We start from the raw sequence: 26835 nt of genomic DNA, 5'->3' as shown, positions 1-26835 counted from the left end.
CCTTATATTTGTCAAGTGCGCCGCACCAATGGGCCTTGAATACATCACAATGGACCCTCATATGACAAGTGGGCCACATCACACGGGCCACACGTATATCAAATGGGCCACACTCAAATATAAGTGGTGATAATGATTTCCACTATTAAAATTTCTAAGGCCCGCCATAATATTTATTTCCCATCCAATCTGATCATAAGGTCCCAAAGAATGTCAATGGTAGCCGTTTAGTCCTCATCGTGCAGTGTGGTCCACTTGATAAATAAATCTGTCTTATATTTGTCTCAAGCCTTAAAATTTTATTTCAAAATGATTGGACGGTTTGGATGCAATACATGCATCATGGTGGGTCCCATAGATGGATGGCGTGGATGTCACTTGTGAGACCCACGGAACTTGGTGACGCTACTCTAGTAGCTGGAGTGAAGTACACCAGCCGTCCCACCCTGGGACGGTGTGGGGGTATAATGCATACATCAGTGGGTCCGATGTGGGGCCCACCATAATGTTTATATGCCATCCAAACCGTTGACGAGGTCACACGGACCCAGATGAAGTGGGAAAATAAATTTCATAATAATCCAAAACTTCTGTGACACCCAGAAAGGTTTTAATGGCAGATGTTCAATCCATTGTTTCCTGTGATGTGGGCCACCTGAGCTTCTCATGAGGCTGATTTTTGGGGGGGCCCACTGTCCCAAAAGGGACCTACCAAATGCACGGAGTGGATGTCCCACACACATCATGGTGGGGCCTACAAGTGGGACCCATCTCCCTAGCCCCCTTCACGTCCATGGCCGCACGAGCGGTAGCGTCCTGCAGCAGGCGCTGCTGTATGCATATATTTTTTTTGGGTAAACTGTTTTCTCACGGTTTTTCATAGGTGGGGCCCACTTCAGGTAGATCCGACTCGACCATCGGCTCCAATGGCTCAATACCAACCCATTAAGCCCAATATTCGAAGGGTGTTAGTATACAACAACATCAAAGTGTATTTCAACGGTAGAAAACTTTGTTTGCTATGCTATGGCCCACAAGAAACTCGGATTGAGTTCATTTTTCGGCTCAACACCTAAAATGATCTGAGGAGAAGGATGGATGGCTTGGATTACATACATCAAGGTGGGGCACTGTCCAATAAATGTCCACTAATTGCCCAGCCAACTAATCAAACAAGCACAATCTTTATCACACACCAACATGTTAATGGACTCATTTGCACATGCGGAGTCACAAAAATGTGGGGCGTGCAATGACGATGACTTAGAACAATCCATTCATTAGGTGGGCCACATAGGTACATAGATTCAACCATGAAGTAATTTTGACAGTTGGACCGCCTGGTGAAGGACAAATAAGCCTTATCCATCATCATGATGCAACCCATCTTTTGCACGGCCTAGAGGTTGTGTGAAAGTGACACGTTGATGGAAAAGACAACGTTGCATGTAGATTATTCTTTTCAGCCATTTGCTGCTCATAAATGGATTGGACCACAACACACAGGGTGCGTACGTGGTAGAGTTCATGAGAGAGTGACAGGAGGGTTGTCGCCAGGTTGGGTCCTATGGTACTTGCACCCGGGCTAATTAGGTTCATTTCACAGGTCCATCTCATTCTTGGGGACCCTAAATTTCTAGTGGGGATGGCTCAAATAAGAGCACTCAGGTCAGGCCCTCTAAATGGACAACTATATCAAGATTTCTAGCGAGGTTTTCAGGCCCACTTGATGGATAACTGTAGATCGCACGCGCGTGTGGAACTTTGACACGTGTGCTGCATAGATGAACTCCGTCACATGTTCGTGATCTAAATTTCTAGTGGAGTTGGGTCAACTAAGGCCAGGCCTCACACTTGATGGATGGGCTTTGGGCTACACACGTATGTGTTATTTGACACGTGCGCATGCTATGTAAATGAGCTCCCTTACATGCTTGCTTGGGAAGCCTTATTCCGTTGCTTGAAGCTATAATAATCAACATTGGAGCTGGGCTGGGCCAAGTTGACTCGATTAGAATTGGTTTTGAAATAGGCTTGACCCGAACTCGATTCAACTCAAGATTGAGTGTAGCATGCCTGACTCGATCTGAGTTTGGTCTGGTTTGAACAAATCCAGAACGAGTCCGATCCGGTCAGAAGTACCGAGTCGGATTGAGAGATGAGAAAGTGAAGAGGAGAGAGAGGCGGATGAGGATGAGGGTGATGGTGGTGGGTGGTTACCAGACTTGGAAGATGAGAAGGATGAGGGAGGGGGGAGTAGAGAGGAGGAGGAGGAGGAGGAGGGCGATGGTGGTGGGTGGTTGCCGAGCTTGGAAGATGAGGGAGGGAGGGAGTTGGGATTGGGTCGGAGTAGGGTGCGGCAGGTAGGGTTAGAGAGTTAGGTCGAGTTAGGTTTCGGATCGAGTCGAGTCTAACCAGATCGAATTTCGGGTTGAATTGGGTCGAGTTACTGGGTAACTCGAACTCAACTTGGTTTGAGTTTGAATTGGGCGAAGCCTACTCAATTCAGACCAACTCACCCATTCAATTCGAGTCGAGTTGGATCTGAACAAGGCGGACGAATTGAGCTAGCCGGATCGATTCGAATGGTGCCCACCTCTAATCAACATATATTTAGCATACATAATATCAATGGTACAACAGATTTAATCGGACGAAGAATCCACCCGATTTTAACCACTCCTAATTGATGAACCTGACCTCAACGTGACTTAGACTGAATTTAACCGTGTGCCAAAAGCTTGGATCCAAATCGAACACAACTTGGCTGGTGACCAAGCACCAGCCAACTAGCTGGTGTCAAAGCTCCGTGCCATTGACAGATGTATATGTTTCATATGCATCATTCATCCATTTATTTTTTCAGCTCATAGTTTAAGATCAATGTTGAAGTATATCGAAAGCTCAAGTGGACTGCACCATAGAAAACAGCGGGACCTTCATAGGACTTGAAGTGCTGTTTACTTGTCATCCAACTTGTTCACAAAGTGACATAGCCCTTGATGAAGGCAAAACACAAATATCACCATAATCCATACCTCTGCACCCCATGAAGTTTTCAACGGCTAGAGTCCAATTTCCTATTTCATGCTGTGTGGTTCACTTGAGCTTTGGATCTGCCTCGTATACCTGGTTGATTGCGACAGCCACCGTTGAAATCTTTTTAATTCTCAAGGCCCACCGTGATGATTAATTGCTATCCAATCTATTCATAAGGTTACATGGACTAGGATGAAGGGAAAATACAAATATTAGATTGATCTAGCCATAAAAACATTTCAACGGCAAGTGTTTATCCCCATTTTGTCGTCCAATTGAGCCTTGAATCCGCCTTATTTTCAGAAAATTTACTAAAATAACATGGAAAATGGATAGACGGTATGGATAAAACCCGAACGTCACGGTGGCCCCTCAGAGCCACTGTCCGTTACTTGTTAGGGACAACCAGCGTCTCCCAGGATTCTAGCAAACTCGCGCCAAACAGGCACGTGCGCGGGAGTAGGAATGGAATAGGTACTGTGCGGAGTACCAAACGCAATCCTCTACCTGTTGTTCGAGGAGAGGAGAGCTATTGCGAAGGATGGAAGCATTTGAGAAGCTGGAAAAGGTGCAAAAGATGCTATCCTTCATGAAATCCAATGGCCTCTCTTCAAACCACCAAGATTCCGATCGCTTCCTCGCCCATTTCCTTCTCTTCTTGGTATTTCTCTCTATCTCTCCATCTATCTATCATTTATTTCCATGATTCATCAGAGATCCAAACCGTTGCTGCGTTAGGCCCCACTGTAGATGCTACGGTACACCAAAATCTTCAATCCAGGAAAAATCATAACCCTGCAATCGTCCCCAGAAATATACGGTTAAGAAACTGCCACTCTCAACTAACAAAGGGCTGAAACTTCAATGGCTGTGATATTCCAGTCTGGGAAATTTTAGTGCATGAGAAATGGACATTGCAGTACACATTTTCAACGGACTAGATCAGTGAACCATGGGCCCCATTTGTACAAATTGAAAAAGTAACCATACTATAGAAATTTTTTTATTCAACCATGGCATCATACCTCGAGAAATTATGCAATCCGGTAATTGAATAAACAGGAATATTATATGTGAATCATAGATAGAGTATATAATGTATAAACACCACATAAGAATATTCGAATGGAGACGGATAAGAAGCTACTGGAAGTAACCCCTCTTCACTAGTTCAAAGTATAAGAACTTCAAGAAACTCATAACAATTCATCACCTGCAATCCACACAGAATCAGAATGCTGCTTGCCCTTCTGTTTGACCAGGTACCGGTCACGCACATTTATTTATTTACATATATAAAAATGCTCACACACAACTAGTTGTACGTCCAACTAGTTGGCATGTGGGGCCTACCACAATGTTTTTATGACATCTCACCTGTCCAACAAGGTTGGCCCACCATGAAAATGGAATGCCCCGCATGAATGTGGAGGTTTTTGGTTGGTTGTTCATGGTTTTCTGTGGCGTGCCCCACCTAATTGTTGGATCGACCTGATTTTTGAGGCATCACATTTTCATAATGGGACAACCTTGCTGGACAGGTGAGATGTCACACAAATACCATCATGGGCCCTACACACCAACTGGTTGGACGTATAACTAGTTGTGTGAGAGCATCTCTCTCTCTCTTACTCTCTATAACATATATATATATATATATATATATATTTATATATATATATATATATATATATATATATATATATATAATGATAATTTTATTAAAAGAAAGGGACAAATAGATGGAAAAAGGGGCAAATACAATCCATCACCCACACTGGAACAACTTCCCCAGATACAACTCATTGAAACTCCCCAAAGAGAGTGGACGCTGATCAAGCTGCTGCCAGCTGTTACCCACCACTCGCAGTACTATGATGCCTGTCTATCACAAAGAGGATGGCTTGGTGGGCCGATCAGCCTCCACATTAGCCTCATGTGCAATGAGAACAAAGGAGGTCTCCCTACCATACAAAGATCCTGAACCTCAATAATATCTGTAATACGCTATGAATAAGGCACTGCATTTCCCCAAGAAATAGCATTTTTAGAGTTGCCTTCAAAATAATAACCCGGTAGAAGTTGAATTTAACTATGATTTTGTAGCTTGGAGCATAGCTGAGACTCCCACAATAGTTGAATTGGCCATGCCAATAGGCCCTTAGAATTCCACCAACAGTGTCCTGCAATATACCCTGTATACCAGCCAAACAACAATTGCCAAAGGATCTCTCATCAAAATTGATTTTGAGATACCTTTCAGGAGGCTGCTTTAATGGAGCTAGCTTAGTATGGTTTACCTTGCCACCCAGGGAAATCTCTTTCTAGTTACTGACAATCATAGATGCTGAGTATCCCTTCCACTCGGGGTCCAAGTGTGCGCAATTCTCCAGTAGTCTACTACATCTCATAACAATTGGCCAAGCACTGCTGGAATTGGCCTCAACTGGTATTGGCAGTCTTCGGTGCTCAATGCTTGTTTAACTTCATCATTCCTTCAGGAGTTGTTTGACCATATCACCAATAACCTTGGCTTGCACATCAGGCAACTTTCCACATTACTTGAGCAAATTAACCATGTTGAAAGTCAGTGGGATATCTAACTTGTTTGGCAACTCGATGTCATTGGCACTGTTGCTTAACTTCCTCTTGATTTGGCCAATCTTCTAGGACCTGAGCTTGTTATAAGTTCCCCACAGAACCAAGTCACCATCATCATAATGCTTCTTTGGCAGTGTTTGTTCACAACTTCTTGGTTATTAGTTCCCCACAGAACCAATCGCCATCATTATAATTCTTATTTGACAGTGTTTATTCACAGCTTGTTGGTACTTGTAGTTGCTCTCTTTGAGAAAGAAGCAAGAAGCTGCAAACAAACACAAGGGGCGCCATTATCATATTGTCTATTTACTGCCACCTCACCATCTTCATTCACATTTGCTACATATTGTACAAGTTTGCCTCATTGACATATGCATGCCATTCATAATCTATTGCTACACATGCAATTGCAGTTAGGGGAGTTGTCATTATGGAAATACAATCCTGACCTCCACTTTGGTCATTTCTTCTGAATTAATTGAATTATGGCAATTTAGTCCAATTGAGCATCCGAACACACCCTTAAACGACTATTTTAATGCTGATTTCATTGATCTCATTGAAACTTGATGTGCTGAAGATTCAACCGTGCGGCATACTCAACATGGAGAAGAGGTGTCGCTTGATTTCTGAAAATCTATCAAAGGTTAGTTGGGGTTTCTTAGTCCAATATCTAGTTCCATTTCTTTGCTTGATTATGATCGAGGTCCGACAATCTGCATAAGACAAACATAACGGCCCAGGGTTGTCAGTCATATGTAACAATAACAGCCATTACAACGAGTGTTTGAAAGAGTAAAACAAAAAGGAAAATCGAATGTGTGTTATGTTGGACATTATAACATTTCCGGTCTTTGAAGTAGAAGGACCGGCTGTTATTTGTCCCATTAGTTGTGCATAAGCAACACTTTAGGGCCGTTATAGTGTTTTCTGTGACCATGATTGTTAGAGTTTTCAAGTGGAAATGTTATGCCCATGGCAGATTTCAGCTGCAGGTCTTGAGGAAGCACTACTTTGGTTTACTGTGGAAGGTACAGTGTCTTCTATTATTTTGATCTACTGTAATTGTTTTTCATCATAAGTGCTGTTTTCGGATCATAAGCTTTACAATTCCAATTTCATGGTTATAATATAAATGGCTTCTCGGTGTTTCAAGTTGATGACGATTGCATGTAAAAGCATTATTGGATGGTGGTATTTAATTGTTCTAAGGGAAATTATGGCTTAAATTTTGTCTTTTGACAATGAGAGAGCCTTGTTTTAGCATCAATAGGGCATCATTGTTTATTTAGTTCTACTTCTAGATTTATTTAAACTCCAATGCAATTTATAAAGGTAGTTGGGTTCATGATGGTTTGATTAAATTGAGGTGGAAATTCAGAAAGCATGACATGGAAAACATATGCTTGAAGTAATGCGGAGTCTACTTTCCCTGAGATATATATAATGCTGGATCCAAGAATTGCCTACGTAAGCACAATTCTTTAGTTTGTACAAGTGAGTTCGAAACTGTTGATATTATGGACTGGGTTGCAGATGCCCCATTCACTAAATTTCCCTGATTGGTAGATCATAGCTATTGAATCCTTGGCTGTTTTTAGTTGAACGTGGACCATTGCCATATTATCTTTCATAACCATTTACATGCTGGTCACCAATAGAAGTGTGGAGACTTTCCCATGAGGGGGATTTATTTATTTATTTATTTTTGTGTTCGAGCTATCTGCAGTGGGGCCCATCATGTCAATGGTTTAGATCACTGAACCATCGGCACAGCTAGGCAAACATGGAAAGCCACACATACAGATACAGTAGATATTCTCTGGTCGAGCATTATATATCACCTCCTTTTGTAAGTACTGAAAATAGGTAATAGGTTGCTCCATGGGCTATTGGGTTTGTTGACATCAGTCACTTGGTTTTATGGTGTCTGAAATAAGCAGGATTGTACCTTTAAACTGTGTAACTTTGTAGGTTATTTTTATATAGTTTTTCAGTATTTCTGCTTCCCACTATTTCTTTTAGAAGTATGGGAGATTTAGTGAGTTATTTCCTCAGTTATGTTTCCTTTTCTTATGGTTAGCACACTTCCAGCAGGATTCAGGTGGTTTTAAAAAGATTTACTTCCTTAACAATAACTGCAATTCAAAATTCATTTTATTTATCACACCCGAGACTGTAGTATCCCTATACTTCCTTTTCTAAATCTCCAATTTTTTATTGGATACTGTAGAATCCCTCTACTTTCTACAGTTCTACTTCTTGATGGTCAGTGTGTAGCATTAGGCATGGCTTAACTCGTTATTTCTATTTTGGTTCAATAAGAAAAAGTACCACTGGGAGGAAGCCTTTCTGTGGAATCTAATTTTTCTTTTTTCTTTCTTATGGTCCTTGTTGGCTTATTCTCTTCTATGATTCTCTCAAAGAATTAACTGTAGCTATATTCCAGATTCCCAACAAACCTTCGCTGAGCTTCCTTCCCAACTGGATCCTGATAATGAAAGCAATCTTTGCCCATTGAGTCCAAATGCAGAAGACATGGCTGTGATTGGACTTGATGCAATGCAGCGAGCAAATTCTACCCTTGAGGATTTTGTGAGTAAATCCTCATTCTTTAACTGTGGACACGTGAGTAATGATTGTCTAGTTCTCATTTCTGACAAAAAATAATATTACTAAGGGTCATGCCACTACCTTTGAGTTCAGGTTTATGTTCAATTAACTTTGTTTTTTTACCATGTTTGTTTGCTGCTTTTCCCTTGTTAAACTATTACAGTGTACTTACCTTCATACATGAAAGTCATCAAAACTTCATCCTAGTTAATATTATGAGGTTAGCACCCAACCAGGGATAAGCTGGAAATGATTGTTCATTTGTTTCAGCCCCTTTGGTAATTTGTATGTTTTTTTTTGCTGGTGATGGTTTCATGGTCAACCAGAAAAGTGTATATAATCTGTAGCAAGATATCTGTTTATGACCATCCTTCCATGAGAAGTTATGAAAAAATTAATTGTAGATTGGCTCCAGATAAGTTAGATGCAGAAATTCAATAATGACAAGAGCAAAGTGTCGCTCCTTTCGATTGATGATATTTCACCCGTATGAGAAAAGGATATCTTGTGCTTTACTATCCGGGGATACATAAAAAAGTGAATGCCTTTCTTAGTAGCAAAGGTCCGGGGAAAGAATGGGAAAGATGGTATCACTGCATTTCTGACCAGGAACAGGACCTACCACAAGAATATTTCTTTTTATCTCACAATCTAATAGTCAACTAATAGTTAGTTCACACGCATGCCTATGTACACAAACACACACACAGCCACTCATGCATCCACACCTGCTTATGTATGTATGTACACACAAACATATCTACACACACCTGCACATATATAGACACACATGCGCGCACACCCTAATAGTTAGTGCATCTTGCTAGCCAAAAAGAGAAAGTTACTACGCTTCTCAAAGTTCCATCTTAAACTAGTTCTCCACCGGCTGGTGCACCCCGGATTTCTTTTGTCGATTCCACATCAGCTGGTGTGCCCCCGGCTGCGGCAAACCTTTTATTGCAAGCATGGTACGGTGTCCATATCGGTAAAGATAGAACGAAGATTTGGAGAATGATGATTTTCGCCATATGGTGGTCGGTCTGGGAAGAAAGGAACAACTGATGTTTTAGGGACATTTCTAATTCAGCAGGGGTAGTCTCGACCAGGGCTAAGCGGCGATTGATTGAGTGGGCCACTCATGTAGAATCCCTGAAGGGTTGTGATTTGCTGTTTTTAGGGTTGTAGTTCTTGTCTGCTATCTCAGCAGACCTTTCTTCTTTTGTTTATTAATACAATCGTTGCCTTTCAAAAAAAAAGCCTAGTTCTCCACCTATCCTGATTAGATAATGAAATCTGTTAATATTTGCTAGGAGCAGAATATACCCAGAACATTAGCCCATCCAAATTCCAAAGTAGTGAAGATTGCAAGGATGTAAAGGAGCTTTCCCTTTTCCAGACCAAAGGTATCCTATTTTCTGTGATTGCTACTTACAGAAGACAGTAAAAGGATGCAAATAATTCTCATTGAATGGGTAGAAGTTTCATCCAAATACAAGGCTTATTAAACTAAAGGACAAATGGCCAATATATAGACTTTACTGGGGGTGGGGGGGGGATTTGATGTACAAGTCATTAATGTGAAAAAATTGGGGTTAGACTAGTGTGATGGTTCGTGATCACTTTGAAAATGGTAGTGCCATCCACTAGACATGTGGCGTGTGTGTGAGAAATCTTGACCATCCTAATTGTGGGTCACATTATTGATGGAAAATAGACTGAAAATCATACCGATAGAAAGCTCTTAATGACCTGTTACTTTTTTCTGAATTTGGACATCTGACCATTTTATTCTTTTCCATCCATTTGATATTGACGAATTGGATGCTTAGAAGCCTGGAATCCTCTGATCAGGGTGAGCTAGAGGTTATGCCCTATCCACAATGGTCTGGATGATTTTTACTGTCCAGATTCACATACATGTATGCCATGTGTATGCTGGATGAGTCACCACTGTTTGGAAAATGACGGTGAACTGTCACCATAAATTTGTTTAGGAAATTGTTGCTATGTTAAAAGTAAAAAAAGGGAAGGGTGGTACAATCCTTAATCTGGTGCTGGGTCATAGCACCATGCAATCGAGTCTCATGACTTTTCGCTTTGGCTCTTTCCCATTAAGGGGAGGTTGCAGGAAGTGCTCTCTTGATTCTTCTGCAAATTGAACCTACGCCAGTTTAGATCTTGCCTATTTTATGCATTGGAAGTAGCATATTCAGTAGTATTCATCCCAGGAGCCATTTTTGCTGAACATCTTAATCAGCGATGATATCTTACTAGCCTGTTATGCTAGTCCATTCTGTGGATGCATGAGGGTGTGCCAACCTTGATGGCATATACATGACCTTCATAAGTGGATTTTTTTTCCTCAAGCGATTTACCTTCTTTAGTGGCACTGCAGACTACTTTTTTTCTCAGAAAAGCCTGTTATGCTAGTCCATTCTGTGGATGCATGAGGGTGTGCCAACCTTGATGGCATATACATGACCTTCATAAGTTTTGATTTTTTTTCCTTGAGCAGTTTACCTTCTTTGGTGGCACTGCAGACTATCTTTTTTTCTCAGAAAATTTTGCTCTGTATTGTATTTCTGTTCTCTTTGATATCAGGAATTTCCAAATGGTTTGAAATTACGAATATTAACTAGGCCTTGTCTCTTCTGATCATTTCTGCAGCAAGTGATTGGAAAAGTTTTACTGGTGATGATCCCAATCTGGAATGTTTAATGATTGTTTGGTCGCATAGCAGTGCAGGTCTTATTTTATGTTCCATGGAATGGATGTGAATGAACCACAACCAGTATTTAAATTCCTCCCTGTGCTTTCTTTCACAGAGAGCTACATTTATCAGGTAACGGGCTTGACTTCAATATCATTGTTTACTGCCCTTTTTGTTTAAACACCACCATTACCTGGTTCCTCTTTTTCTTGTAATAGCTAGACAGTTTCAATGAAGAAATTCTGTGCTTATCGGTGGATTGTGGTGCCCCAGAAAGAGACCCTGACTCTTCACATGCTGGTTATAAGGTTAGTTCAAGAACTCTCTCATTTCTAACTTTTCATCTAGTTAGGTGCTTAAGTGATTGAATTCAACTAAAAATGCAGGAGCATAATTGGAGGGTGTCAAGAAAGTTCCTGGATGCTTTTAGAACTGATCCATTTAGATCTCTTGTTCTTCAACTAGAGCATCTTGGACTGTTGACAGAGCGGTATTGCATCCTTCTTACTGTTCATTCGTTTCTTCATATCAAAGATGTTATCTTAGGAAATAGTACAAAATGTGCCTTTTTTTCCAACCTTCTGTTGTTTTTATTTTTATTTTTTATTGAACTTAGAATAAGAACAGAACTCAGATTTGGAGCTGAATATTGGGCCTTAGAAAGGAAGCTTTGTCATGCACTGATCAATAAAAAGGAGGTACTTGCACTGTCCCTTTCACCATTCTTGTTGCCGCAGTTGGTTAACTGATTCATGCAAATTATTTCTGATCATAGTTGGCAAAACATTACGAGGCAAAAATATGGTATGGAAAAAGCATGGGTTTTGTTTGGGTTCATTTTCAATACAAACAGTAAAAAATTTGGTCAAAGATACAGATATGCCAAAAAGGTGGGAAGTGAAAAGTTTGGGTTTAATGTACAACTAGAAAGACAGAATGAAAACAATGGCCACATGTACGCATGTATCATGTATGTGATTTTAGGTCATGCAATGCCGATGGTCTGGATTGATGTGCATGCATGCCATGTGTATGGTAGATGATACACTACAACTTAAAAATATGGAGGTGAACTATCACCTTAGTCTCTCCTCTTTTAAGGGAAAGACTCCCATAAGAGTTCACCTCTCAATAATGGCAGTCTCTTCAGAGGGACATATAGCTTGGTTGTATGGCAATCTAGACTGTCTTAATTGCTTGCCCAATTGTGCATGAGCATCAAGCAAACATCATAGTAACCATCTGATTTTGCCCCTGGAATTTGGACTCACTCACTATTTTATGTTTAACCATTCATTTAATAGTCATCAATTGGATGGTTAGAATTGCTTTATTAGTGTGATTTTAGATTCTCCATCGATCCATCCACAATGTGCTCTGCAAGTAGATGGTTGGGACAGTCATACGTGAGTGCCACATGTGAGGTGGATGGGGCACCACCATCTTCTAATATGGTGGACAACTATCTTAGCAGTCTGGCCCCTCTCCGAAAGGTAATGAAATTGGGTGTTTTTTGGTACTTTGTTAGAGTGTGATGGTTGAGACACGGCCTGAGACACTGTACACGTCGCATAAATTAACTCAAATTGTACTGTCCAAATTGTAAATGTAGAAAGGTATCAACCCCAAAATCAGATTGCTATAACCAATCTTAGGATGAAATTTTCATCATATTCATCGATCACGTGCACCCACAAATTATGAAGTTCTATAGTCAAATTAGTATAATTTTGTCTATGAATTCATTTACACATGGGCTCATAGTTCTGATGGTTCAGATTGAGTTATCATTGTACCAGCTATGGCATTTCTAAGTGCTTGCTTATGAACCGTCAGACTCTGCTAGAGTACCGAACTTCTCCTTATTGAGGTTAGAAAATTGGGATGTTACTGATGAGGACACTTGGCTATTTAGAGTGTACCAGAGAAGGAGGAGATCGGCCCGACTTTCACTTTGACTCTATGGCTTGTACATGGGCTTGGGTGGGCCAGAATGAGGCCTTGAAGACCCCACATGCATGATCGTGCATCTTCGAAGACCTATACTAGGAAGATGCATGTGGCCTACCTAGTTGAGGAGTTTTGACTGTTGGATTGCGAGGACATAACGATTGGACCGTTGGATCGTGTGGATCCTTCGATTGAATGGTTAGATCATTGTGATCCTTGATCATTTTGATCATGAGTGTTTGGATTAGCATATTTTATGTTTTTTGTTGATTATGCATACCTTAAGATTAGCATATTTATATTTTATGGTGTCATAGGACATGTGAGACATTTTTATTTGAGGGGCATTATTGTAAAAACGCATTATTGAGACTATAAAGTGGGGGACGTCCAGCCCTAGCCCTTAGATTTTGGAATGAAAAACTCTCTTTTGCTTAGAAAAAGCATCTCTCATGTGATGTGAGAATCTCTTGTGAAAAGAGTCTATTTTGGTGTGAATCCTTCCTAGGGTGTGAAGTCCATTATCTTATTCTTCTTTCTACTTTCTCATTCTCCATCTCTCTCAACCCCTCTTTATTTCTCTCCACCTCTTCATTTTCCTTTTGTTCTCAACCAAAACCCATCCCCATCACATCCAAAACCACCTAAACCTGGCCCATTCAAGCCATACGACCATTCAGACCAACCCCCTAGATTGTACGTCCATGCGGGTGTGATCGTACAACCGTCTGTATGGTCAGCCCTTCCTCTCTATCTTTCCCTCTTAACCGTTGCTCAATTTTCCCATTTAAGATCCCTAGCCCTAAGCCTAAAACCCTAACCCAATACCCTAGCTTTGAAAACCCCATTTCTCCACAAACCCTAATTCCCAAATCCTCAAATTTCCTCACCCTAGAATTGAGACATATCTGCCATTGAATTAGGACCATGCCTATACTAATGTGAGAGTTCTAATCTCTCATTGGGCCTTAGATTTTCATGCTTGTGTGGGATTGTAAATTTAACATAAATATGAATTTTATTGCCTCTTTGGTACTCTTTTAATGGTAGGATAACATGTTATCATATTTGTTTTGCTTTGAGTAATCTGTTAATAATTTCCCACATCCAAATAATTAGATCATACGCCCTGCATCAAATTTTGGTATAAAATCCTAGAATTTTAGCATAGGTTTACTTAGGGTTAGCACATTCATCACATTTAGGGCCTTGTTAGTGCATTCATTGCATATAGAGTCTGGGATTACATATTGCGGCGTCTAGGTTAGCCACTTTTCCTTTGTCATAAATAGTACTTAAGAGTCTTAAGTCTTAGGCCCCTTATTTTGTCACTTGCTTATGCACATGCGTTCTGGGCGAGGTTTTGGTCTTCATCCTATCACCATGAGTCAAGATGAGATTCTCCAGAATCTTAATGCCATAGCTAGATGATTGGAGGCCCTTGAGGCTCAAAGCAGAACTACCAACAACCAACTGACAACGATTAACAATCGTATAGCTCAGTTGGAGACTTCCCTTTCAGTAAACTCTAGTAATAGGGGAGATGGCTAGTCTCAAGCGGGAGGTGTAGAGGAAGTTTATGTGGGTCGTCACGTTGGAGGACATGGAAGAGGCTGTGACCAAAGTGTTAGCCATAATGGGGTGCGTATCTAGCCACCCCTTGAAGAGTATCACGATCGTTACGATCCAAATGAGCGCATTTTGAAAAGCATTAAGATCGAGGCCCCTAGCTTTAATGGTTGTCTGAACCTAAGGGTTTTCTCTAACTAGCTTGCGGACATGGACCACTACTTTGAGTGATATGAGATGTTTGATCGCCGTCTAGTGAGGTTCTCCAAGATGAAGTTGGTGGGTCAGGCTAAGTTGTTTTGGATCAATCTTGGGCGTAAGTTAGAAATGTCTGGAATATTTCGCCTCGGATTGTATGTGGATGACAGATGCAGAACGTCAATGACTTGACCCGGATCTTCTAGAGCGGCATTGCAACTTTATTTCGCCAGGGGAAAAATCTTCTCAATCAAGGAGAGTTGATGAAGACACTCGACAATTCAGAGTGTACCAAAGGAGGAGGAGATTGGCCCAACCTTCACTTTGGCTCAATGACTTGTACATGGGCTTAGGTGGGCCACACCGAGTCCTTGAAGACCCCACATGCATGATCGTACATCTTCGAAGACCCTACACTAGGAAGATGCATGTGGGCTACTTAGTTGATGAGTCTTGACTGTTGGATTGTGAGGACATGACGATCGGACCGTTGGATCGTGTGCATCCTTTGATTGGACGGTTGGATCATTATGATCCTTGATTACTTTGATCATGAGTGTTTGGATTAGCATATTTTATGTTTTTGTTGATTATTCATAGCTTATGATTAGCATATTTATGTTTTATGGCATCATAGGACATGTGAGGCATTTTTTATTTGAGGGGCATTGTTGTAAAAGCGCATTATTAAGACTATAAAGGAGGGGGCATCCAGCCCTAGCCCTTAGATTTTGGAATAAAAAACTCTCTTTTGCTTAGAAAAAGCATACTCTCTCATGTGAAGTGAGAATCTGTTGTGAAAAGAGGCTATTTTGGTGTGAATCCAAGGGTGTGAAGCTATTATCTTATTATTCTCTCTCATTCTCTAAAATTGAGGTATTTTCTTCTACTTTCTCCTTCTCTCTTTATTTCTCTCTACCTCTTCCTTTTCATTTTGTTCTCAAGCAATACCCATCCCTATCACATCCAAAACCACCTAAATCTAGCCCATTCAAGTCGTACAACCGTATATACCAAACCCCTAAACCGTCCATCTGTACGGGTGTGACCGTATGGCCAGCCCTCCCTCTCTCTCACTCTTTCCCTCTTAATACTTGCTCCTTTTCCCCTCTAAGATCCCTAGCCCTAAGCCTAAAACCCTAACCCAATACCCTAGCTCTCAAAACCGTATTTCTCCACAAACCCTAATCCTCCCTAGCCCTAATCCCAAAGCCTAATTTCCCAAATCTCCAAATTTCATAACCCTAGAATTGTGCCAAATCTGCCTATTGAATTAGAACCATGCCTATGCTAATGTGAGAGTTCCAATCTCTCATTGGGCCTTAGATTTTTATGCTTACATGATTCATGCTTGTGTGGGATTGTGAACTTAACATAAATCTGAATTTTATTGCCTTGTTGGTACTCTTTTAATCATGGTAGGATAATGAGTTATAATATTTGATTTACTTTGATTAATCTGTTAATAATCATCCGCATCCAAATAGTTAAATCACACGTCCTGTATCAGTTGCTACATCCATGTGTGTGAAGTCCTTCCCATCAATGCATGGGCACATCTTCCAATTGGAAAACATGTGCAATATCTGAGCTTTCTGACAGGCCTTAAAGCCGGTCTGCCTAACTTCCTATGTGAGCCACCATGTACAGAGTAATCTGATGGTTAAAACTGTTTATGTTGGCTGTCCACTTGTCTTGTTTGCTGTGTTTACCTATGGGAAGAAACAGCTTGATTTTCATAAAATAGAATAAAATAATGTATACCACCTAATGTGCAGCACTGATCTTGCACAAGTTTTCCAAATTAGCACATCTACTGCATGGATGGGCAGGGCCCACCCATTTCTTACCAGCTAGTTTGTTTTTTTTTTTTTTTTTTTGATGGGCGGGCCCCCACACGTGTGGAATTAGCAAATCTGTTGTTTTTTGGATTGTGAATTCTTAGGTCTTAGGTGTCTTAAGTCGTCTGAGAGACTGCTAGAGCTGGCAAAAAGGAAAATAAAAGGTAGAGCTGTCTATCCACAGTATATATTGGGTTATTTGTCGATTGGTCCATCTAGTTGGCCTAATCATTGTTGGCCCATATTAAAAAATCATACATGTTGAACAATCTTAACCCACAATACTTTCTTCAATTTAAGCACTTAATTAACAGTTCCCATTTCTAGCTTTGATTTTATGACACCCAATTAGATCGAGGGGCCATCAATCTATGTGGATCCTTCTTCCTATTTACAGGAATGACAATTTCATTATGACTTAAATTGTTCTCTTTCTTTCCATTTAAAGGAATGATAGTTGAATCATGAAATTTACCTGCTCATAGTTCTTCTGTTCAGATTTTGATTGAAGATGTGATGAGAGCAATTCATCTGAAATCCTTTGACTATCGTGTTTTGAATCTTTTGCTATATCGGTTGAGAGAACAACAGGTAGTTCCTTCCCAGTGAGCCTTTAGTTACTTCCACGGATTTATTTGTTATACTAACTCTTCTTTCATCCATGAAGTATTAATTCAAAATCCGAAGAGTATCTTTGCAAAAAATTCAAGTTTTACTCTAAGAGTTTTGCTGATATTGTTGAAATTTGTTCCTTTAACTTGCATTATAGTATCATCTAGTGCTGAAGGTTTAATGTTGTGTCAGTTTGTCTCCCCCAATAGATTGCAAAAATGTTTCAGTACTTGATGCAGGACATGAGATTTAAATATGATATGCAAGATTTTAGGCTTAGATCATACCAATTCAGAAACAATTACACAAATTCCACATCCCACTTGAAAATCCAAACATTCAATTAAAGGGGAATCCATGCGGGTCTAGGCCTACACAGGCTAGGACTGGACCAATAAAAATTATAAGCCAAATGATCTCAAAGGGAAATAGAAATCAACCACTCATGCATAGCAAACAGTCCCTAATCCAAGGGATTCCCCAATCTCAATTCAAAGAACCCTATGGTGAAAAAAAAAAGGGCAAATAAATTAGGGCTAATGCAAACTAAGGATAGGGTTTAGGAAATAGGAATGAAAAGAGGAAAATCAGAAGAAAACCTGACCCGGAGAAAGCTCCTGCGGGCAGATGGTGACCCGAAGCTGACACACGTGCGCGGGTGGGCTGGCCGCACGTATGATGGAAGCCCACCTCCCCAAAGTGACACCTAGGCCTTGGTCGGTTAAGGGAGACCTCCAATCCCTCCAAGTTTGACTACGATCCAACGTAAAGTCGAGGCGTAGTGCTCCGCCAAAGTTTCAACCCTCCTACAGGTCTAGATTTTGGAAACTGGCTGTAGGGGAATGAATAGCTGAAAAAACTGAAAAATTCAAAGCAATAATGATGATAGAAGATGAGATATATGGATGAGAGAGGATAGGGACGGATGGGGATAGATGTGGCTTCACACCACGTAGTTAGCCCTTCGAAAAGGGAGGGCTTCGCACCCACTTTTGAATTTTTCCACAACTCACTAAGAGAGCAAAAAAATAAAGAAGGAATTTTTATTAAGCTTGAATGAATCAAAAGAACTATAAGGGGTGCCTATCTATAGGGAAAACCCTATACCCTAAAAACTCGCACCATGCGCGCAACCTATTATTTGGCGATGAAGTAAACTCAAATAAAAACCAAACAAAGAAATTTAAAGCGTTCACAATGTTCTAAATAATAACAATAAGCAAAACCTAAAATATAAAATCAATTCGACGAGTGGGCCACGATCATGAGATGCCATGATGGGCTTTCCTTGGCTATCGGGTCCACTCTCTTGGACCAAAACTTCATCTTCTAACCAGGAGGCCCTCCCTAGACATCGTCATCGATGCAGATCAACGGTGGGGCCCTCCTTCTGGTGTACGTGCGTAGGGGGCCCGACGTGCGTGTGTGCACGCCAGGATGTCCCCATCAATTCTCCCTGGCTGCGAAGATTTCGCCACTGGCGAAATAAAACTCCTAAACCGCTCCGAGATGTAAGTATCAAGACTCTGAAGCTCCTCCTCAGTGAGCCACATATTGGCTGAAGCTGGACATGACTTTCACTTGACTAAGAACTTCTAAAACCCGCTGTCCAACGTTGAAACTATCCGATGGTATAGGATATCCTCTACTTCTTCTCTGGGTGTGTGAAGGTTAGGTATGGTAGGTAGAGGCTAGGAAAAAAGGTCGGAAAGAGTAAGTATAGGAGGTAGAGGCTGGAAAAATGGGTCGGGAGGGGGCCATGGATCAAGAGAAAGGTTTGGAGAATCAGGATGGTTAGGCGAAAGGCTGGATAATGTGTCAATGGCCCCTTGAAATGCAACTAGATTCTCCACATAGAATGTGGAACTAATTCCCATGGAGGGTGGAAGATTTACCACATACGCATTAAGACTATTTCGTTTTATAATTTTGAATGGTCCAGCGCTATACACGTGTAATTTTCAAACGGCGCCCTGAGGGTACTGTTCTGGCCTGATGCGGATCATGACAGAGTCCCTTACATTGAATTCCTTGAAACATTTATGTTGGTCTGCAGAAAGTGAGTAATGTTCATTACTAGTCATGATCTTCTGCCTGATTTCTTGATGCCATGAATGAATGTGATGCTCAAAAGACTTTGCAGGCTCTAACGGCCTATGAGACAGTGACATAGGGACAAGATCAATAGGTTTTCCAGGTTTATAACTAGTTACGACTTCATAAGGACTGAGACCTGTGGACCTATCGACAGAACTATTAAATGTAATAGGTATTACGGTGTCCCATGTTCTGGTGTGCTATATATCCCTCCTACGGGGAGACTCATCCGGTGGATCATTAGGAACGACATCATGGAACTCATCCACTACTAGAATGGCCTCAATGGGTAACTCTACACTAGCCTCTGGTGAACTCTTTTTAGCCACGAGGCCGTACATGTTGTACCCCTCAAAATAATGGTCTTGATGTCCCTCATGTGATGGGGGTACGGGTGCACGCCCATGACTGATTCCTTCGCCACCTCTATTCATTGGTTTATTCTCCTGGCCACTTGCCTGAGATTGACCATCTTCCCTAATGGTGGGGTTTGTCTTGAGGGAGGCCTTTATTTGGTCAAGGCGTTGATTTATGCTTCGTTCCAAGTACTTACCCCAAGACTCGATCTGCTGGGATAATTTGTTTAGTGACTTTAGCAGTTGTTCTATGTTTAGTGTAGGGTGCTAGCCAAGACCATGACCCGTACGTGTAGGCGTACAACTTGCTAACTCCACCTAAGGACTTTCTACGACGACCATATGAGACTAAATGATCCTATGAGACTCTATATGAGGGGACTATGCAATGTTACTCCAGCAATATAATTAATAAAATAAGGGACTATGGACTTCTAAAAGCTACATGTGATGGACTAAATGCATGACGGACTCAAACAAACTAACCTTAAACAAATAATGTATTCCCCTATAAAAACCCTAAGCTTTGATACCAAATTTAATACAGGACATGAGATTTAAATATGATATGCAAGATTTCAGGCTTAGATCATACCAATTCAGAAACAATTACACAAATTCCACATCCCACATGAAAATCCAAACATTCAATTAAAGGAGAATCTAGGTGGGTCCAGGCCTACACAGGCTAGGACTGGATCAATAAAAATTATAAGCCAAACGATCTCAAAGGGAAATAGAAATTAACCACTTATGCATAACAAACAGTCTCTAATCCAAGGGATTCCCCAATCTCAATTCAAGGAACCCTAGGGTTAAAAAAAGGGCAAATAAATTAGAGCTAATGCAAACTAAAGCTAGGGTCTAGGAAATAGGAATGAAAAGAGGAAAATCAGAGGAAAACCTGATCCGGAGAAAGCTCCTGCGCGCAGATGGTGACCCGAGGCTGACGCACGTGCGCAGGTGGGCTGGCTGCACGTGTGATGGAAGCCCGCCTCCCCAAAGTGACACCAAGGCCTTGGTTGGCTAGGGGAGACCTCCAATCCCTCCAAGTTTGACGAAGATCCGACGTAAGGTCGAGGCGTAGTGCTTCGCCGAAGTTTCAGCCCTCCTGCAGGTCCAAATTCTGGAAAATGGCTGTAGGAGAATGAATAGCTACAAAAACTAGAAAATTCAAAGCAATAATGATGATAGAAGATGAGATACATGGATGGGAGAGGGTAGGGACGGATGGGGATAGATGTGGCTTCACATCACGTAGTTAGCCCTTTGAAAAGGGAGGGCTTTGCACCCACTTTTGAATTCTTTCACAACTCACCAAGAGAGCAGAAAAATAAAGAAGGAATTTTTATTAAGCTTGAATGAATCAAAAGAACTATAAGGGGTGCCTATCTATAGGGAAAACCCTATACCCTAAAAAATCGCACCATGCGCGCAACCTATTACTTGGCGATGAAGTAAACTCAAATAAAAACCAAACAAAGAAATCTAAAGCGTTCACGATATTCTAAATAATAACAATAAGCAAAACCTAAAATATGAAATCAATCTGATGAGTGAGCTACGATTATGAGATCCCATGATGGGCTTTCCTTGACTACCAGGTCCACTCTCTTGAACTAAAACTTCATCTTCTAACTAGGAGGCCCTCCTTGGACGTCGTCATTGTTCCAGATTGACGGTGGGGCCCTCCTTCTGGCGTACGTGCGTAGGGGGCTCGACGTGCGTGTGCGTGTGCGTGGGATGTCCCCATCAGTACTCGCTGAAATTTTTGTTGGCAAATAAGGTGCAAGTCTAATACCCTTTTCGGTCACACTCACAATCAGGTTTATTCAAGCATTGCATAACTCTATTCAAGTATTGTTTGGCAGGAGGTTAGTGTTGAGAAAAGGTAGAATAACACATCTGGGTGTCTCCATAGCCTGTCTCTGTCCCTGCAGGTTTTTCTCCTGGAATGTTTTTGTTCTCATATCTCGAGAAATTTTGCACTTCTCTTTTCAGTAATGGTATGGCAACAGCATATTAGCAGGGAAAAAAGGCATACAGACCTCTTCCAGCCCCTTGGCGGGCTGTTTATCCTGTAACATCCCATAACACATAACTTCACCACCATTACCGTTACCGTTGGTAACAGCCATTACGTAACTGTTTTTGAAAACCCTGGTTATTAGAGAAACAACAATGCGCAAAATGGATGATTTGGAAATTTAATTCCATTGTATGATTCATTGGCTTGCTTGCAGATTTCCACCTGTTTAACTAAAAGGTTTGAACGCTCGGGGCTCAAACTGAATTCAATATCCCAAAGAGCCATGGTCATCCATGTACAAATAAATAAACTATTCACACCATCAGTTTGCCCTGATTCCTTTCATTTTTCTTTTTGGTGGATAACATATAGGTTGCAACAGACCGAAGTAGTACATTACATAAAGAGAGTCTTGCTCCTTTACTCTCTAGACAGTAGGGTGCCCAACTAATGGAAATCACATAAGAGAGATGCTCCAGTGCTTCCAGAGCACTATAAGTTGAAGTGCTCCTAGTTGCATTGGGACAGTTAAGCAGTTCAATCGATTGATCTAGACTGTCCATTAGGTCCAATACACATTTCATGGGCTAACTTGCAATATCATTCTGATATGATGATCTTAACCATATGATCAATGGCCTCCAATATAGACGGTCAAGGTCATTTGTATGAAGATAGGTCTAACCAACAATTCGATCCATCTATTTGATAGTTCCCATTATGGATTGCTTATGATTCTAAATAATTACGTCTGCTAGCCAATCCTAACCACCCCATCCATGGGTTGGGTAAAGGATGGCTATAAAAAACTAGGCCGGATCTAGGATTGATATGATCATCAGATCAGTCTGACTTTTGCATGGTCGGCCTTGAAATGTGTTATATACTTAATGGACAGCTTGATCGACTGTCAAAGTTACCCAATGCAACTGGGAGCACCGTTACTTGCAGTGCTCTGAGAGCTTTGGAGCATTTCTCGTCACATAATTCACACAATCCTGAAGATAGTTCAATTTGATGTGGAATTGGGTCCTGTATGCCGTACTCTGGAATAATGATCGAATCTTCCTGGGTGGGTTCACTCAAAATTTCCTTTATGCGCTCACAGTGCAGAATGTTCTTCCTTCGGGCGCCTAGTATTTGCTCAGCTTCTTCCTATGTCTAACAATTCATATTCATGTGACCTCCTGAATGAGTGGATGCAGATCTTTTGAAACATTCATCTGGCAAAGTTGTTCCTTTTAACTTGCCTGCTACTTGGCTATTAAAAAAGTTTTCTTTTTCTTTGTTCTTGTTAGCAATACCTGTTTTCCATTTTTAGCTGTCAATAGTTATGCATATTTGGCTGCCCAAAAAAAAGAAAAAAAAGCGGTTATAGATCTCTTCCCTTTTTAACCTTTTACTGCATAATCCTCTTCAGCACAATTGATTTCATTAATATTCAATCATAATGTTTGGATCTACACTTCTTCACATTTTTTGCCTCATACATACTGGCTCCCAAAGCCTTCTTAATTCATTTTGATGTTTGACATCTCCAATTTGTATTTTTGTATTTGCATCTTTATGGAAATGTGCCACTTTCCAAAGTTTGTTATTATCTGATTTTGAGTTTGTTATTATCTGATTTTGTTGATACACATGGTATTACCTTTTACATAATCCCGAGTTCTGGTAACTTGCATACTTTACCAATTATGGTGTTTTTCCTCCCAAGTTGTGAAGGTCAATGACTTGCATATGGAGTTTCTATCAATCTCAGAGTTCCTAGTTGAGGTATCGGATGACTTGTGAGTACTTCTCTTATCTGTTCCCTATTGTATCATTCCCTTTTCTTATGTCAAACTCATGTGAATGCAATATGTTTCTGGGATGGATGCCACACAATCATTCTAGCAGCTAAAGAAAACTTGTTTGGAAGCTGTGAAATCGACAGTGTCCTTGCTAGTGAATGAGAATCCATGCACATCATGCATCCTTGGAAGAATGAGGAGTTGCTGGGCCTTGTGCATCTTGGTTAATGGGGCTGTCAGATGGCTGGGCTGGGCTGGCTTGGCCTGTCTGGATTTCAGGCTTGGATGGCTTTGGGCCAGGCTTGAGCTCGTGTATCAGACCCAAAGGCCTGACCTAGGCCTAAAATTCAAGCCCACTTGTTAATTGGGGGCTGTGTCTAAACAGCCCATCAACCTCGCCCGCGCAGTCCATTAAGGGGTTTCACGGGTATTTTGTAACATATCTCATATATACATATGCATACATGCAGAAAGCCATAAACATGTACATACATGCTTCGCATATTTCATTCCTTTGTAAATATGTAACCCCACTTATGATTTATATGGCTTGATTTTTGGGCCACAGTCATGCATACTGGTATAAACCAGATCTTGCAGTGGGTTTGCGAGCTGGGCTCGGGCTCTGCTGGGCACAATAATCTTGGTCTGGTCACAGGCCTGTCTGTCTTGATCCATAATGGGCGGGGCGGGGCTTGGCTTTTACTTTGCAGGCTGGGCTTAGATCTTTTTCCAAGTTCCAACCCTATTTATTAGTGAGAGGGCATGACAATATTTGTGTGCGTGCCTTCTATGTATGTGAGTGGGTTTTGCATCATTCATTCTTAGAATATCAACATGCATCCGTGCACATGGGCATGGGCAGGTTTTGCAATGTGTGCAGAAGCTATTGCTTTGTGTTGGTTAGATAAATTTTATTTTATTTTTCATTTATGAATATTTTTAACTTTTGTTTTTGACAAGCATGACAGCTCTTGATCAATGACAAGATGGAGGGTGATGTTGTAGGTTTGATTACGAGGTGGGTGTGTTTATTCATTAGCCCATCCTCTCACTTGGAAGCATTAGGGGTTGGAATATGCTGTTTTCTAATGTTAATTTTGCAATTCTGTGTAGGATGATGTGATAGAGAATAATTTCAATATTTTACGGATGTTTGTTGCAATATATGGAGCTTCAATGGCACCACGAATGTTGGTAAGCTAAACAAATAATAATTTTGAATACCAACCTTAATGGCATGGTCTTTTACTTGATGGGGAACCATCCGACATTGGCCATTGCCTTCCACTCTCTTAGAAGTTCCGACCTGAAACCTTTCAGATATATCAAGGAGATTTCCAGCATTTTTTTTTTCTCTACAAGTGAGTCATCATGTATATCCACATGAATCGGCACTGGTATAGATGCTTTTGAAATACGGATCAGACCTCAATCCATTTCTGTAGCCATTTGGATCTAAACCAGTTCAAATATCAGTTCATTTGGTCCAAACGGCAACACTCTGCAATGTCATGAATGAATTGAATGAATGATATGAGGCTGGACCAGTTGGGCTGGATGGTTGGACCGTACAAATACAAATCACCTGAGCTGGATGGCTGGACCAATTGAACCATCCGGTTCCTTCCCCAAAATGGATCTTTAGTGACCCAACCAGCTTCAGTTAGGTCTATCAATGCACCAGGCACGGGCCAAGAGAAGTCAACAATTTAACAAGCCCGTTCCCTGGCCAGAACAGTTCAAAATCCAGGCTGAAACCAACTCTCACCGGGCCTGTTGACAGCGCTACTTTTAGGGGACCATCCAGCTCAATTTGGTCCAACCATATGATCCAGGTTTTAGAACACTGGGTATGGAGATACTTTTAATGAAGTACAGTAACTTCTGTTACAATATATTCTACATTATGATATTTCTGTCAGGCAAAATGCATTTCTGAGGCTGAAGAAAAGTACGAAAGCCTATTGGAGGCTTTGGATCCTGACCTCTCTTCAAAGTACAAAAGAAGATGTGAAGAAGCTACAAAAGAAGGTGAGCTCTATTTTTCTTTTTTCATCCTACATTTCAGATTGGCTGACGATCAAAAGGCCCGTCCCTTTTCCGTTCACTCTTCAAATTCAAACATTTGTTCTTTTACAGGAGGAAAGGTATCAGGGCATGCTTTTGGAACTTGGAGTATACCCCCTCTGATTGCAGATGAGGAATCTTACCGCTCTGGCATCTTACCCTCCAAAGCAACGGTACCTCCAGATTGATTTGAATGATTTCACTGTTTCTTCCTTACATGAATGGCTTGAGTGGTTTCCCTGATGCTTATTGACTAATCTATTCCATGCAACTCACACAAGTTGAGTGATTAAAGTTTTTTGAGGAACAGATCATTGTGTTTTAAACATGGCAGTGGTTTGTTAGTAATTGTAGTTCTGGATACCCCATATTCAAGGGCACATTTTCTGGCACCAGGACGTTTATAGGGTGGTCCCCTCAGTGTATGTCCTATAAAAAGAAAAAAAGGCTGGCTCCTTGGGTGAACAACAACACGTCGATCTCTTCATACCGTGTCATGCCAGATGAATGGACTGTCCGGATTTTGGGCTAATGAACATCCACCATGGGGACCACCATATGGACACCCTGAATCCTGCATGTGCCATGTTGGCAAAAATATGGTGTGCTGGGGCATATGAAATTAGCATTCCATATGGTCCATCACTTCAAACTCACATGAGTTCTCCATGTAATGGACTATGCATGATTGATAATCTATCAGCACAATCGCAAATCGAACCATGCTAGATTTTTGGAAACTGGGCCAGGTTTCAACTTGTTTTGATTGGTCGTTCCTCTGACCCGCTATTATGTGTGAATAAGCTGCCTTATTGGAGCTGCTTTCCTCGCTACCGATTATTTGTTTCTACGGTAAATATGTGCTGTTTAATTATTTTTATATTTGAGTTAGGCAGTGATAGAGGAGCTCCCGTTGCATGGGGAACTATTATTCTCACTTGCGCTTAGATCTGCCTAATCTGGTAGCTCTGAGTTCTCACATGCAGTGGGTCAGTCGTTCCATGCCCTACACCCCATGGTTTAGGCCAATTGATCTGACTGGGGTAGGTCCTTTGTCCCGTGAGGCCCCATTGGAGCCAAGTGCCAGTCCTGTTTGGGCTGATGTGGGTTGGGCCTCGGCATGGATTTCAAGCTGAAACAGGCCTGGTCCCCAACAACAACCAAATTGTGGTCTGATGTCAGGGCCCGCATGGCGCCATGTAACCTCCGTTCCTTGGGTCATATCATCTGTGGCTAGGGCTGTCAACTGGTACCTGATAGACCCGACCCAATTTAAATGGTAAGGGTCCATTTTTTTCATAAACATTTAGAAATTGAGTTGGGTTCAGGTCCATTTTTGTCGCTGGTTAGAAATCAG

General features: G+C 41.2%; 1 protein-coding gene across 3 annotated transcripts; it reads left to right on the top strand.

The window, feature by feature from the left end:
• The first annotated feature begins 3528 nt into the window (after nt 1-3528).
• LOC131234195 (uncharacterized) lies at nt 3529-25787 on the top strand. Of its 3 annotated transcripts, none has more exons than XM_058231048.1 (14): nt 3530-3700; nt 6221-6286; nt 6623-6671; nt 8090-8235; nt 10994-11095; nt 11182-11271; nt 11350-11453; nt 11580-11661; nt 17020-17112; nt 23341-23405; nt 24417-24429; nt 24525-24605; nt 25334-25442; nt 25551-25787. In XM_058231048.1, the coding sequence occupies exons 1-14, from the start codon at nt 3581-3583 to the stop codon at nt 25664-25666; spliced, it is 1236 nt and encodes a 411-aa protein (XP_058087031.1). In that variant the 5' UTR covers nt 3530-3580; the 3' UTR covers nt 25667-25787. The 3 variants fall into 3 exon arrangements, with proteins under 3 accessions (XP_058087032.1, XP_058087031.1, XP_058087030.1); XM_058231047.1 differs by having other exon boundaries at nt 8090-8268; XM_058231049.1 differs by lacking the exon at nt 17020-17112 and having other exon boundaries at nt 3529-3700; nt 8090-8268.
• Nucleotides 25788-26835: the final 1048 nt, after the last annotated feature.

Source organism: Magnolia sinica, chromosome 2 (assembly GCF_029962835.1).
Source record: "Magnolia sinica isolate HGM2019 chromosome 2, MsV1, whole genome shotgun sequence".
In the NCBI taxonomy this organism is placed as follows: Eukaryota; Viridiplantae; Streptophyta; class Magnoliopsida; order Magnoliales; family Magnoliaceae; genus Magnolia; species Magnolia sinica.
The sequence above is the reverse complement of the archived record's forward strand: the minus strand, read 5'-3'. Positions and strand labels throughout refer to the sequence as shown.

What these genes read in the sequence shown, in the direction of transcription:
- LOC131234195 (XM_058231047.1), top strand. Translation starts at nt 3,581, where the DNA reads ATGGAAGCATTTGAGAAGCTGGAAAAGGTGCAAAAGATGCTATCCTTC. An exon ending in CAGAGAGCTACATTTATCAG is followed by an intron (nt 11,096 to 11,181) that starts GTAACGGGCTTG and finishes TTCTTGTAATAG; the next exon opens with CTAGACAGTTTCAATGAAGA. An exon ending in CTTCACATGCTGGTTATAAG is followed by an intron (nt 11,272 to 11,349) that starts GTTAGTTCAAGA and finishes CTAAAAATGCAG; the next exon opens with GAGCATAATTGGAGGGTGTC.